Source organism: Gymnoscopelus braueri (assembly GCF_963280865.1).
Source record: "Gymnoscopelus braueri genome assembly, chromosome: 13".
Classification (NCBI taxonomy): domain Eukaryota; kingdom Metazoa; phylum Chordata; class Actinopteri; order Myctophiformes; family Myctophidae; genus Gymnoscopelus; species Gymnoscopelus braueri.
Window position 1 is genome coordinate 32,264,002 of NC_137615.1, and position 15,810 is coordinate 32,279,811.

At 41.5% G+C, this 15,810-nt stretch overlaps 1 protein-coding gene across 2 annotated transcripts; it reads left to right on the forward strand.

The window, feature by feature from the left end:
• The first annotated feature begins 781 nt into the window (after positions 1-781).
• LOC308099145 (cytosolic phospholipase A2 gamma-like) lies at positions 782-15,005 on the forward strand. Of its 2 annotated transcripts, none has more exons than XM_080447762.1 (15): positions 782-855; positions 1,541-1,590; positions 2,161-2,271; positions 2,555-2,697; positions 3,617-3,803; positions 4,291-4,396; positions 4,728-4,868; positions 5,121-5,186; positions 5,683-5,832; positions 6,699-6,845; positions 6,991-7,074; positions 7,350-7,504; positions 8,024-8,195; positions 8,793-8,961; positions 9,160-15,005. In XM_080447762.1, exons 2-15 carry the CDS (start codon positions 1,567-1,569, stop codon positions 9,173-9,175), a joined length of 1,671 nt encoding a protein of 556 aa, XP_080303888.1. In that variant the 5' UTR covers positions 782-855; positions 1,541-1,566; the 3' UTR covers positions 9,176-15,005. The 2 variants fall into 2 exon arrangements, with proteins under 2 accessions (XP_080303888.1, XP_080303889.1); XM_080447763.1 differs by having other exon boundaries at positions 796-855; positions 2,164-2,271.
• The last annotated feature ends 805 nt before the right edge of the window (positions 15,006-15,810 follow it).

Genomic DNA, 15,810 nt, shown 5'->3' on the forward strand with positions numbered 1-15,810 from the left:
CCTGACTTCAGTGGAGTGCTGTGATTTCTGCACATTAAAATCCTCAGTGCTAATTGAACTCTGACTGTGTGAAAGTGGACCCAAATGGGACCACCCGTAAGGCCAATTTGAGCATAAAGGCTGACCCATATAGACCCGTAAGGTCCTTTGTTTGAACCTCAGGACTTTGAAGTGCGTAAAGGATGTTTGTCCTGACTAGTCACACTGACTGAGAAGGGACTTTTTTTTTACCTCTGTTTTGCTGTGAGTTTGAATCTTAGGTAATCCCATTGAGCAACATTATGTGCTCAATGATGATGTTTCCAACAGGATGTTGCCATGACTCAAACATACAGTATGGCTGGCTTCTACACAGCATATTGAAATCATAAAATAATCATTATATTGATTATTGATTGAGTGATTGATTGGTTGCCGTGTCTGTTATATTGTGTATCTAATCAAATGATCGTTAGATAAGTGGAATGCAAACAAGCCGCCCTCCTCAAATGTTATAGCAAACTGGTCCACCCACAACTCGTGAATGATGCATGGGGAATGTGTGAAGAAATGTGAGAAAGGGAGAGTCATGCGCGAGCGTGTGTGTGTGTGTGTGTGTGTGTGTGTGTGTGTGTGTGTGTGTGTGTGTGTGTGTGTGTGTGTGTGTGTGTGTGTGTGTGTGTGTGTGTGTGTGTGTGTGTGTGTGTGTGTGTGTGTGCGCGTGTGTGTGCGTGTGTATACCTGCCTTTAGTGTACCTGTATGGGTGTGGCCAAACGTCAGGGTATTTAAAGCTGTTTGCTGGCTGAGGTTCATTCTATCACAGTCCTAATCTGAAGGCTTCAGCGGTCTGACTGGAAACCTGTCTTCTACATCTGGTATGTGTTTGGAGTTTCTTCAGGGGCCTGCAGATGGTACAAATCATCCATTTGTTCCATGGTGTGGGTTTACTTCTCTGGAGTGTGTGTGTGTGTGTGTGTGTGTGTGTGTGTGTGTGTGTGTGTGTGTGTGTGTGTGTGTGTGTGTGTGTGTGTGTGTGTGTGTGTGTGTGTGACTGTGTGTGTGTGTGTGTGTGTGTGTGTGTGTGTGTGTGTGTGTGTGTGTGTGTGTGTGTGTGTGTGTGTGCGCATTCCATATATTAATAGGATCGCCACATACTGTATAAGAAGATCGGACCCATTGGATAATGATGGAGAACGCATTTGTGTGTGTGTGTGTGTGTGTGTGTGTGTGTGTGTGTGTGTGTGTGTGTGTGTGTGTGTGTGTGTGTGTGTGTGTGTGTGTGTGTGTGTGTGTGTGTGTGTGTGTGTGTGTGTGTGTGCTATCCCACTACGTAATTACGTAATCATGACCACAACCAGAAAGCTTTGCCCCCAAAGTTTACATCCAACAGAGGAAGTGAGCGCACGAGGAAAGTGGAAGAATCTTTCAACGGACAACGAGAGGATTTAACTTCCCGCATTCACTGTCAATTTAACCTGCTCTAAAGCTGTTCCGTCATGTGGTGCAGAAGTATACGTCTGGAGGTTTTATTGATGTTTCTTTGTGTCGTTTTGTTGACAGCGGCCTCAGAACAGACAGCAGACAACATGACAACAACAACAGCTCCCAAGGTGAGACCTTTATAAAATGTGGTCAGTTGATAGCACCACTGTTTGGTTTGCATGCTCAGACAAATAAATACAAATAAATAAAGCTTAATTTATACTATTTGTAGGGAGGGTTCCGTCGGCTACTATGGTAACAGGTAATGGTCACTATTTAGCATCAGAAACAGCAAGATACTTGATTAAAGCAAAACATTAAACAGCTTTTCTTTTTAGGGAGTGGATTCCGCTGACTTTGTGTTATTTGTGTTACATTGACCTTGGAAGGTCCAGTTAAATAAGGATCATGTAAACAAGGAATAAACACACACACACACACACACACACACACACACACACACACACACACACACACACACACACACACACACACACACACACACACACACACACACACACACACACACACACACACACACACACGCTGCAATTTTGAAATGCCGTTTTATATCTTGTGTGATGAAGGTTTTGTGAGGGACAATATGGGACAATCACATCATTACACCAATCTAAAAGAACTGTCTGTTTTCCTCGCCGTATCACATTCTGATTGACTCCTGTTGTTGTGTCTATCAGCAGTACATCCGCCAGTCCCAGGATCTGTGTGCTGGAGAGCAGCAGTATGTCCAGGACAGGAAGCATGTCGTTCTAGAGGCCTTCGACAAGCTGGGAATCAACTGTACACTGGTACTGTAGAGTAGGACAGGGCTTCTCAAACAGAACATTTGTTCTTTCTTTTCTTTTTTATCCACTTTTCTTTCCTTTTTTCTTTTGTTGTCACTCGCTAACTTAACTTAACTAATAATGTACAGTGCTGTATCTCTCTATCTTCATGTGTGTGTGCTACTGCCGCCCCCTCTCTAACTCTGTCTGTCTGTCTGTCTGTCTGTCTGTCTGTCTGTCTGTCTGTCTGTCTGTCTGTCTGTCTGTCTGTCTGTCTGTCTGTCTGTCTGTCTGTCTGTCTCTCTAGGAGTGTGTTCCTCATGTTGCTCTGTTGGCATCAGGGGGAGGTCAGAGGGCAGCAGTGTCTCTGCTGGGTTCTGTTAGTCAGATGGCAGCAGATGATCTGTTGGACTCTCTGCTCTACCTGGGGGGAGTGTCTGGATCTACATGGTGATTACACCCACACACACGCACGCACGAGCGCACGCTCATAGTAGATCACAAAAACTTCTCAGGGAAGTCTTTGTGTAATCTCTCAGGGAAAGTAATTGAATTGACCACTTAAGCCCTATCTTATACGTCATCGTATGATGATGTCGCACAAAAATAGCCAAAATACCATCGTGGTGTGTTGGGAGCTTGTACTATACTATATATAAAAAAGACACAAATGTGCTCTTTTTTAAAAAAAACATGCAAATGTGCTCTTGTCCGTTCTTGACCGGACAAGACCAAGTATTGATTAAATACTCAAGTTATCAAGAATTGAGTGCATTACCCAGATGTTAAAGGTAGGGTAAGTGTTTTTCTTTGGTTAAAATAAGTGTTAAATAGCTCTACATTCAGATAGTACTCATTGCTATAGAGTGTTTTTTCAGTAACAGGAGTGAAAATGCATTTTCAGGTCGGGATACCAACTTCATCCAATCAGCATAGAGAACTCAGTCAGGAGGATACAGATTAAACACATTAAATTGGAAGTGAAGACACAAAGAAATGAGCAGACAAAAATTGGATTTGGAACTGGAACTCTAATGAAGCTGATAAATGGGTACTCTGTCCTGATTGGTTGAAATGTTGTCACCTACTGTACCTGGAAATGTATTTTCTGTTTATTAAAGAGCTGGAGAGACAGGGAGACCCCTGTGACTGAACACACACTCGAGGGCAATGATTACTATGCTTTAATCTTTTAACAAAAACATTTTTTTTAACCAAAGAATATCACCTGGTCTACCAGATGAATGATTTTAAATGAAATTCATTGATTCCCTGTCAACCAAATGTTTCCGTAATTGCATCTGTCTGTCCTGCTCCCTCTGTCATCCCTCCCTCCCTCCCTCCGTCCCTCGGTCTGCATGTCCCCCAGGTCCATGGCGTCTCTGTACAGTGATCCCATGTGGAGCAGGGACACCATGAGAACAGTGGCTGGTATGCAGGGCTCTGGAGTGGAGCTGGCCGAGGTTGTGTCCTGGCTGGAAAAGAGGGCAAAAGAGGAGTACTTCTCTCTCACCGATATCTGGGCAGTTATCACCGCGGCTGGCATCATGAAACAGGTATATTGAACCCAGTGGTTCTCAAACTTTTTCATGTCAAGGACCCCCAAAATGATATGTATTTGTCTGCGGACCCCCCCCCCCCCCCCATCTCGAAAATATTTTGTGCCAGGGATTTTTCAAAAATAGCAGATCTACAAGCTCATAGCGCTAAGAGCTTGTATATCTGCTGTTTTTGAATAGCCAAAGTATAAAATATGGTTAAAGTGGTTAAAATGATTGTGACGCTATATTAACTAATTTAGCTGGGGACCCCCTGGTACCCCCCAAGGACCCCACTTTGAGAACCAATGCCCCATAGCGTCCACATTCTGTTGCTATAACATTTGGCGTAAATATCTAGTAGACCGCCTGGGGTCCCCCACTCCCCAGGAAATGACGTATACTGTAGTAGGCCTTATAAGTGGGTACATTTGGATTCTATCCACCACATGATTGAGTAATGCACATGTTTGACCACGTTGACATGTTTCACTGTGTTGAGCAGATGGATACGAGGTGTTTATCAGATGAGGCCAGTAGAAATACCACCAACCCTTATCCTGTCTACAGCGCTATAGAAAAACACTGCTTCTCTCAAGGACTTACGAACGGTACACGCGCGCACGTGCACACACACACACACACACACACACACACACACACACACACACACACACACACACACACACACACACACACACACACACACACACACACACACACACACAGAGAAAGAGAGAGTTTCTCTCCCATGAGAAAGGCTCTACGTCATTGTGGTCCTTCATCCTCACACATTTTCTCTGTTCCTTGCTGTTTCTGTTTCTCTGTTGCACTTTTATTCCCGTCTGTCTGTCTGTCTGTCTGTCTGTCTGTCTGTCTGTCTGTCTGTCTTTCTCACACTGTCTGTCTGTCTGTCTGTCTGTCTGTCTGTCTGTCTGTCAGGTTCATGGTTCGAGTGGACTCCTCATGAGGCCGGTTTTACAGAGTTGGGTCTCTTTGTTGAAACGTCTCACCTGGGCAGCAGCTTCCAGGCTGGGGAGCTGAAGCAGAGGAAGCCTGAGATGGACATGGTCAAACTGCAAGGTGTGTGTGTGTGTGTGTGTGTGTGTGTGTGTGTGTGTGTGTGTGTGTGTGTGTGTGTGTGTGTGTGTGTGTGTGTGTGTGTGTGTGTGTGTGTGTGTGTGTGTGTGTGTGTGTGTGTGTCTGTGTGTCTGTGTGTGTGTGTGTGTGTGCACGCATGCGTGCGGGCAGTGTTACTACTGCACATGTGCGTGTATGTGTGCATTTTCTGCCATTGAGTAAAAGTCTGTGTGTGTGTGTGTTCATTTTGTTCAGGCATTCTGGGTTCTGCAGTGGCCGATGAGGCTGTGCTCAGAGGCCTGCTGCCTCCATGGATGACCGGTAATAATAAAAACAATCAACAAATGAATTCAAAGGCTTATATTAATGTTAAAATGTTATTACAGATTTCCATGGCTTTTCATGATGCATTTTATTTTAGAAAATGCATCACTAGCAAACTCATGAGTTTCAATTGAATGTAAAATGGATTTAACACTCAGGGCTTATCTACGTCTACGCTATGAGGTTTGCATTTCTAACAGCACATTTAAATGAAAACAATGAAAGCAATTGTTTTAGCACCTTCCTCTCTGTGCACTGCCTGTTGCTTGACAGTGAACAGGAACTGTGTGGAGAACAACCTGTTCTTCAGCAATAGAAATACAAGCAAAGTTCATTGAACAGCGCGTGCGTGTGTGTGTGTGTGTGTGTGTGTGTGTGTGTGTGTGTGTGTGTGTGTGTGTGTGTGTGTGTGTGTGTGTGTGTGTGTGTGTGTGTGTGTGTGTGTGTGTGTGTGTGTGTGTGTGTGTGTGGCGTGTATGTGTGTGTCTTTCAGAGCTTGGAAATGATGACAGTAATAACAGCACTGCATACGAGTACATGCGTGTCTATCATATTGTGGACAAACTAGTGGCCCTGATGAGGAATCGAATGCAAGATCCTGTTGTTCTAGATAACCTGGATGACCTGCAGACAGCGCTGAAAGGTACTGATGATAAGATGAGATAAGATACGAAAAAACTATTGCTATAAGATTAATGACTACGTTGCTGTCCGGCAGAAACCAGCTAACTATTTTTTTCCGCTTTTTTTCCATAAATCAGTGCTAATGAACACCCTTTACGTCTGTGTGTTGATTAAAAAAATATTGAACCAGTGAAAAGTATTAAAAAGTGCTTCTGACAAAACCAGCTAACTCCATTGGATCCTCAAACTTTCTGCTAAACCACCAAAGGGGGGTGGAGTTAGCTGGTTTTGCTAACTGGCTCCACCCCCTTTTGACCCCCGACCTCATTGTGAGCTTGGGGGTCCATTTAGCAGTTTTTATCAATGATGAACAAAACCTCCTAACTCCACTTTTTGTTTTGTTTTTGTCATTTCCTGAAAAATGAACATTTTGGAATTAGCTGGTTTCTGCCGGACAGCAGAGATATGTTTTTTCCCCCACACACTGAAAATGCATTCCTAAAGGGCTATAGAGATGGGGAGACCCCATCTCTACTTCTCTACTGAACAAACACTATAGAATATTATTTAACACAATTAACAAAAAATAAATAAAATCACTTACTATGCATTTAGCCCTAAAACCCATTGTACTTCTCTCCAATCAGTTAGCTTTGGCTATGAATATTATTTGCATTATTTTATAATATACCGGATCATTACATTTTCAGACTAAAGCAGGCTCTGCACATCAGAGTCAGAGTGTAGACTAATGCTTAATTTATACACCGACACGCAACCAAGTGTTAATCAGGCTTTAATTTAACTTAAAAATGGCCACAGGATCTCCATTTGTTACACTCTCTGAGCTAAACCAACACTCCTCTGATTTCTACCTTCTTCCAGCCAAGGTCAACTATAACGAGTCAGCACTGCTGAAGTCAAAGAGTCCAGAGGAGAAGAAAGAGCTCTTCCAGAACCGCACTTTAGAGCTAATCAGAATCTTAGAGGTGTGGTGCCAAGGCTTGCCAGGCGGACCATTCAAGATTTATGGTCAGTATATGCCAAGATTGATTGATTTGAATTGATGATATAGATTCATAGACTTATTGATTGACACTGATTTATAAATATATCCTTCTGTCCTTCTCTATGTAATTATATTTGCTTCTGTGTGATATGTTTTTTATTTTTCTAGTCTCTTGGCTGGTCAAACATGTTATTCCTCTGATTGTGAAATGGGAGTGGGGAACTATCGGTAACTTCCTCTACCAGCACCCGGGTGAGACTGAAGAAACTACCGACTACTTTTTTTTTACAGCATGGCTCTGCTGGAGCTAAGCCGTCTATAGAGTGGTGTGTGTGTGTGTGTGTGTGTGTGTGTGTGTGTGTGTGTGTGTGTGTGTGTGTGTGTGTGTGTGTGTGTGTGTGTGTGTGTGTGTGTGTGTGTGTGTGTGTGTGTGTTAAAACAGGCCTTTCTACACATGGGTAGTCCAAATATATACTGTAGGACTGAAGTGATAAACGTAAAGTGAGATCCTTCTCTTTATGGAACAGATCCTGCAGTGCCATCTTGTCTTCATTCTAAAGAGAGAATCAACCTGATGGACGCTGGACTGCTGGTCAATGTGGGTTACCCTCCTTTCCTGGGAGACAAGAGAGACATAGACCTCATCATAGCACCAGAGTACAGTGCTGGGGACATCTTTGAGGTACTGTGTGTGTGTGTGTGTGTGTGTCCGCTCGCACGGGCGCACACGCGTCTGTGTCTACTTGTATTACTACTAGAAATTCATTGTAAGCAGCGTTGGTCTTTAAAGTCGATTGTAAATATTGGTGGTTGCGTTTTTTTGGGCTCGTTTTCATAGACCTGGTTGCTTGTTTCTTTCGCGAAACCTGGCAACCTTGTAGACCCAGACAAACAGACAAACAGCCACACTTGCCACTTGCCAATTGTATTATAGAGATACCAGGAGGAAACAAACAACCAATTCAGCTTGAAGTGTAAAAGTTAAATGTTTACTGTCATTTCAATCAATCAAATCTTTGTTGTCCAAGTAAAAGTTTGACTACGGGCACTTCATAAATAGAACACAACAGGAAAAGTGTTGAAAGGTAAATGTTTTTTTATTAAAAAGGGGGACCAGTGGGAATAACTGTGGCTTTTTGGAGAGCTTGATAACACCCAAGGTTGACCTCAGATCAACTCACAGCTCCTCTACCTTCCCCAGACGCTGACCCTGGCGAGAGACTACGCACACGAGATGAAGAAACCTTTCCCAGAGATAGACAACACGATCCTGGAGGAGAAAGATTGGCCGAAAGACTGCTATGTTTTCCAGGGAGAACAAAACCAACCCACCATCATCTACATGCCTCTCTTCAACAGAAAGAATTGTAAAGGTCTGTTGTGTAAAAACAAGGTTATTGGGAACACCTATACTCTTTCTATGAAATAATAAACTGACCAGGTGAGGGAGAGACGAGCTTTGATCCCACCATTTAAATTCACCTCACACACGATGTGATGTTTCATTCACAATGGAGACATTCCTTTTCTCAAAACTGGAGCAACGCAGCAATTGGCAAGTGCTCCTGATAAACACACTCTTACACACACATAAATGGTAAATGGTGCATTTATATAGCGCTTTTATCCAAAGCGCTTTACATAGATACCCATTCGTACACCGATGGTGGAGGAAACCATGCAAGGCACCAACCTGCTCATCGGGAGCAATTAGGGGTTCAGCGTCTTGCTCAAGGACACTTCGACACTAACTCTTGGGGGGCCCGGGATCGAACTGGGAACCTCGCGGTTGCCATCCGGCCGCTCTACCGGGCGGTCACTCTACCCCTGAGCCACTGCCGCCCCATGCATGCGCACGTACACCGTCACGCGCACCCACGCACGCACACACACACGACTTCAGCAAAACTGGAGAGGGTACTGTACGTTAAAAATGTAATCCATCATCCAGCCTCCTTTTTTTCATCTAGATGCAGAAGAGGTCAAGGCCAGGATGGAGGAGTTCTCCACATTCCAGAAAAGTTTCAGTCAAGTGGAGATGGAGTTCCTGATGGTGACAGCTGGAACCAACATGAAGAACAACAGGGACACTATTCTGACGGAGCTCAAAAGGGCTGTTCAACGAAGACAGGATAAGAGGTAGCACTGACTGTGTGTGCTTGCTTGCTTGCGTGGGTGTGCGCGTGCGTGCGTGCGTGCGTGCGTGCGTGCGTGCGTGCGTGCGTGCGTATTTGCGTGCGTGAAGAGAATTCATGAATTCATGAATGAATGAATGGCAAGTAGGCACTTAAAACTTAAGTCATTTTTCTCTCTATTCTTTTCTCTGGAAACTCTTAGGAACTCTAGTCGTTGAAGACACCATATATTTACATTGAGTCTGCAAAACTAACCCTAGTGTGGAGTATAAAATGCAAACCAAATTACAAAGTTCTACTTTTAACATGACAACGACGTTTGAAAATAATTTGGTTTGGTTTTAGTCAGTGGCTGGATTGTGTGGATGTTTCTAACATTTGTCTTCAGTTTGATTTCTATTCATTCGAGGGAGTTATGTCTTAACCACTTAAACTCTATACTTGACTGGGGTCCCCCAGGGCCCAATACTTCCACTCTTTTTCCCCCTCTAGTCTACACTAAATCTTTTTGCCAAAAATAGCCAATCTACAAGCGTTGTGAGCTTATAGATCTGCTATTGTTTGTCAATTGTTTGCCCCAGCATAGGGACACTATAGGGTTCAATTAACTGTCTTGCTTGATGTTGGTGAACTTTAGCTAAACATTTTGTGTAAGGCCAGGTAAAGCATGTTCATTATTATATTTTGTTATTTTTCATACACAAAGGCAATTATATGTACTTTTCATGAGGCTAAATAGACATTTAAAAGCATAAAAATACAGAAATAAAACATAATAAACTAGTATACCTTGAATGTTGCAAAAGTCAGATCAACAGTTGTACAGTGCAATAATATATACAAACCAAACATTTCAAACATGGTGACAGTAAAGCAAACAGCCAGTAGACCCAACAACATTGTGATTGTATGTTGCAGGACCTAAATATCACATACTATTTGGAATATCAAATAAAGCACTGTGAAAACCACGTTTAGTGTTCAAAAACAGTTATTTGGGGTTAACAAAAGAGGGTGTAGGGTAGGGTGATAAGAAGGACAGAAAGTCTCCTGCGACTGGGCCCGAGGTATCACTGTCTGGTAATTACATTGCCTGGAAGGAGAGGAGACGACAAGAAACTAGGCTCTGCCCCACTAACCAAAAGTCCTAAAATGATGTAATTTTTTCTATCATCATTTTAAAACTTTTCTCCCCTGTCCCTGTCACTGCCAAACCCCACTGTTGGTCTTGGGAAGGGTGTAGACAACCACATGTCCCCTCCGATACACTTAAAGTCGCCAGCCACTTCTTTTCACCTGACAGTGAGGGGTTTCACCGCGAGGGAACGGAGCCTCATTTGTTGTGTGAGACGACCCCTGTGAGACAGAGACCAGACTGAGAGCCACTTGGCTCATCCTCCTGAAATTCCTATAGCGTTCACACCGCGTCATCAATGTCGCACAGCTTTGATTTGTTGACTGACCTGGGGATACACGCAAGCCAAGTTTTAAGTACAATGCCCAGAGCTATGAGCCCTGAGTCATGGCTTGTCTCACACACACAGTATAAATTAGAATCAACTCGGCTCAACACGGCTACCTGCCCCAGTTCTTCTCCCTGCTGAGCAGGCACCCGCACCAACCTGTAGGAGTTGCTATAGTGCATGTGACAGAGATTGCTTTTTCCTTCCAAGCTTCCCCCCCCCCCCTCCCACAAACATGGCCGGTTGTTGGAATGCCCGGCCAAACTGGAGGCACCATAGAGGATTTTTGAAGTCTCTAAGGTAGGTTGGCAGGAACTCCTCAAAATGCTTGCTTAATATTTTATATGAGGGGAGGGAATAGAGGGCTCGACCTCTGGCACTTCTTTACAAGGAAAGACACCGGCTGAGGAGGAGCTGGCTGGCACTGGTAGTTATAGCCCATTCCCCCAGTGATTACGCCTGGCAAAAATAACACGCCTCCAGCAACTTATTATTGAGCGAAGAGCTTCGGCTGCTGTCCGTGGTCCTGAAGCCTCTCTCTCTACCCAGTCTTCTCCCCATGGCAGCTCGTATGGAGGGGTCGGGCCCATAGATATACTCCACAATGCCCCAAGGCCATCCCAAATGGGGAAAAAAACTGTATTTAGGAAAGTTGAGTTTTTTTAAAGACTTAATTAACCCTTTCAGGCCGAGAACGCATCTGTGTCATTTTAAGATTTCTTTGGGGATATTGAAAAATAGCAGATCTACAAGCTCATCTGAGATCTGCTATTTTTTTTTGAAAAATCGTGAAAATGTGTGCAAATCTTGGAATATCTGTTTTTCCGTAGAGAACATTTTTAACTCTGTTACAACCTCTGGGGGGGGGGTCCCTGGAACAAAATATTTTGAGATGTTTTTATTTATTTTTTAAACTAGGATTTAGAAGACATTTGTAGAATCCCCCCAGAAGCAAATATTTGAGTTTAAAAAAATATATAAATAATAAATAAATATATTTTCAAAGATGTGCTCAAATTTTCACGATTATTCAAAAATAGCAGATCGACAAGCTCATAGCGTGGCACTCGGTGCCGCGCTATGAGCTTGTAGATCTGCTATTTTTTTAATATCCAAAGAGATCTTAAAATGACACAGTCTTAAAGGGTTAAGCTTAACATTGTTGTTTTGCAAAGTCAGCCAAGAATATCATTCTGCTAGGAATATTATTGTCTTGTTGCTGCCGAGAAAAAAATCTCTGAAGATTCTTAAAAGAACTCGAGAAATATTGGGGCCTCAGCTATTTTAATTCCCTGGTTGGTATATATTTCCCCTGAAAGCTTTGGAAACAGTGAAATGTTTTAATGGACTGGGCCATGTCACACGCCACAGAGAAATACAACCTATGCAGAATACTTTGCCGCATGTCACTCCCCCATCTCTCTCTCTCTCTCCATTCCCTGTCAGTCTACTCCTGTATGCTATCAAATAGAGGCAGAGAAAGACAGAACATTTTCTTTAAAAAAAAGAAAAATAGTTATCCATTTTATTGTTATACAATCCACCAGTAAATGTAATAGTAGCTTTTAATGCCAGATTTTTTTTTGTTCTGCTATGCAAACATATCTGAGACTCATTGGTGTAAAGTAACTAAGTACATTTACTGAAGTACAATTTTGAGTTATGTGTACTTTACTGGAGTATTTCCAATTTCCAATACTTTTACTTCTACTCCACTACATCTCAGAGGCAAATATTGTACTTTTACTCCACTACAATTATTTGAACACTTTAGTTACTAGTTACTTTTCAGATATAAAGTATGATATTATTAAACATGCATTAACCACTTTAGCCCTATTGTATACATAGGCTATTTGAAAATAGCCGATCTGCAAGCTCATCTGCAAGCTCTCCAAGACTCCACTGAGGTTCTGTCGTGACTAGTACAGACGTGAGGTCAGAGCCTATAGTGTACCAGTAAGATTTACTGGCATAGACACAGCATCCAGATAAACAATATTATGTAATGATGATCACAGAGAACAGATTTTAAACTTTGAAATAAACTAATAATGCAACGCTGTGTCAGCCACCTACACTAGCTAACATAATAATAGCTAAACACAAAACGGTGACCTAATTCATCATGCAACTTGGCTGCAATCCACAATTAGCCTTTGTCAAAACCGATGCACCACAAATGAGCAGATAGGATGATAACAACGAAGAGTGAGATGAGAACCATGTCCCTGTCCAGCTGTGAGGAGATGGGAATGTGTTTTGATGAGGCTTGTTTTATACATTAATATACTTAATCATACTATGGTGTCATGCAGCAAAAATAGCCATTGAATTGCCACACGCCTATTTAAACAAAAATAAAATATAAAACAACAAGAGCTAAATAGTATGGATATTAAACAGGATTTTATATACCTGCCATTTTGTTGACAGTGATAGTGCATTGTTTGTTTCAATCTGTCATGCATTCATCCATCATTGTAAGTCATTTACAAACAGGAACCCTTCAAAAGCTGTAACTAATGTCTATGTAGGTATAGTTTGAAGATATGGTCTCACTTTACTCAGCAAGGGTTTGGGCTAAGGGAAATTCTTGAACTGCTAAATTAAATTGGCACAGTGTCAGTATTTATTTAATGAGTTCACTCCAAGGGAGCAAGTGATGAAATATATACCCATTGCTCTTGACACGAGTAGGGTTTTCCAAACTTTTGCAAACTCTACCAGCTGTATTCGGCAGCAAAGTCAGGGGATGATGTTAACAGTGGCACAGCCTCCTGACAGCTGCCTTGTGACAGGATTCAACACTTTGGCTGCCATCTTGGAAGGGCAGGTGAGCCAGCTGAAAGTGGACAGGCCCATGGCTGAAAAAACCTTCTCGTTGAGGTCCTTTCCTTTAGCGGCCAAATAAAAGACCTCAATGGCCATCCATTATTTTACCAGCCAAAAGCTGAACTAACCCGCAAACACAATTAGCAGGCATACCAGACCCACTCAAAATGCACCACGGCCATGGCTTTATTGGCTTATTCATAGTTTGTCATACATTTGCTGAAAATTTTCAGATTTTCAGTCTGGGCTGAAAAGGGGCTGACGTAGAGAAAAGCAAAGCCTATCATCTTGACCTCGTTCAATCAACTTCCTCTGACAATACAGACTTTTGACAACAGACTTCTTTTTAAATTATTTTATGGAAGAGCTGAAGTGCTCTTACTGTAGACAAAAGCAGTCAAACCGTCAGCACAATAATGTGCTGTTCCCTCTTTAAGAACTTCAAAACATGGCTAATAATCTTGTATACCTGACCGAGCAATCACAGAACTGGGTCCTGCATACATCATCATTTTGACTCTTTGGGGTGTTCTGTTTTATGGACGTTTCCTTTCTTCAGGGATGAACTTTTTTTAGGATGCAAATTTGTTTTGTAGTATTAAGCTTCTCCAAACATCTTTGGTTACACTTTTATGGGGCGAGCTCAGGTGTTGTATCGACAATTCTTAAAATCTTGGTGATTTTAATTGCAAAAAATACATTAGCCTACAACTTTGTTATGGTGAAATGTGATGAGTTCCAATTATACATTCTGCCTTCAAGGTCATTTTACAGAAGCCTGCAGCTGCTAATTGCATTTTCTGGCACCCTTGTATGACTGTAATTGCCTATGATTTTTGTATCATTTCCAACAAGTCTTTTGCTAAAGTATACTGTATCTGTTTTTTTTAGAGGTGTCCTGAATTATTTATGTAAGACAAATGCTGTGGGGAAAAGCCAGTGCCTGTCATAGATAAAGAGCACCAGTAAAGTGACAACAGTTTTCCATATTTGTTGGTTTTTCAATACTAGAACTGCTAAATAAACTATTATGGTGTGATGATATATTAAAACACTAGCCTCTATTGGTCCAATTTTAGACTTTAACTGACAATCTGCTGTCTTTTCTGCGTTAGGGTTCTAGGATGTGAAATTGAATTTCTCAGTGGGTCTTCAAATTATAGGTCAGAAAGAAATGACAGAACCCCTGTAATTTAACAGATATGGTTGTGTAGGCTACAATTAGATTAGATAAGGCAGCCAGTCAACATAAACGTAGGCTGTAGAATTGACACAAACTGCATGCTTTCCAGGTAAGTTATAAAATGTGAATATGAAGCAGAGTACAACTAATAGGGTATGGTATTACCAATAACCTATTTCAAGTCAAACTGCTATTGTGCATGTTCACAAGGCTCTACACTAAATGGAACAACTTCTATTGTATCTTTGGCAACACCTGTGTTTACCCGGACATTTTCATGTCAATACAGCTGCCATGAATAACGGTCTATTCTGTCTAAATACAAAGACCTCTCGGTATTGTCAAATACACAGTGGTACATTTACTCAAGTACTGTACTTAAGTACAATTTTGAGGTATTGTTACTTTACTGGAGTATTTCCAAATTTCTGTAGTTTTACTTCTACTACACTACATCTCAGAGGCAAATATTTTACTTTTACTCCACTACAATTATTTGAAAACTTTAGTACATTTTGATTATTATTACAAAACATACAGTAACCACTTCAGCCCTTTTTTGGCCATTTGAAAATAGCCGATCTACAAGCTCACAATGTGTCGCAATGCAACGCATTTTGAGCTTGTAGATCTGCTATTTTCAAAATATTTTTATACATTTAAAATTTGAAAACTTGTGACATTCTGCCTAATGAGTACTTTCTACTTTTTGTACTGTAAGTACATTTTCATAATAGGCCTACCTTTGTACTTTTACTCAAGTACATTTTGAATTTCTGACTTTTACTTCTACTTAGTATTTCTACATTTCAGTATTGATGCTTTTACTTAAAGGTAGGGTAAGTGATTTTCTTTGGTTAAAATAAGTGTTAAATAGCTCTATATTCTGATAGTACCCATTGCTATAGAGTGTTTGTTCAGTAAAAGGAGTCTCCTTGTCTCTCCAGCTCTTTATTAAACAGAAAATGCATTTTCATTTCCAATTTTATCCAATTAGGATAGAGAACTCAATCAGGATATAGATTAAACAAGAGAAATTGGAAGTGATGACACTAAGAAATGAGCAGGCAAAATTGGAACTGGAACACTATAAAATGTAAGCTTAAAAATGGGTACTTTCTCCTGATTGGCTGAGATTTTGACACCTACCGGAAAATGTATTTTCTGTTTATTAAACAGCTGGAGAGACGGGGAGACTCCTGTTACTGAACAAACACTCTATAGCAATGATTACTATCAGAATATAGTGCTTTAACCTTTTAACAAAATACTTTCTGTTTTAACCAAAAAATATCACTTACCCTACCTTTAAGTAAAAAAATGTAGTACTTTTTCCACCACTGCAAATACAACTGAATTATCAAAACAATCA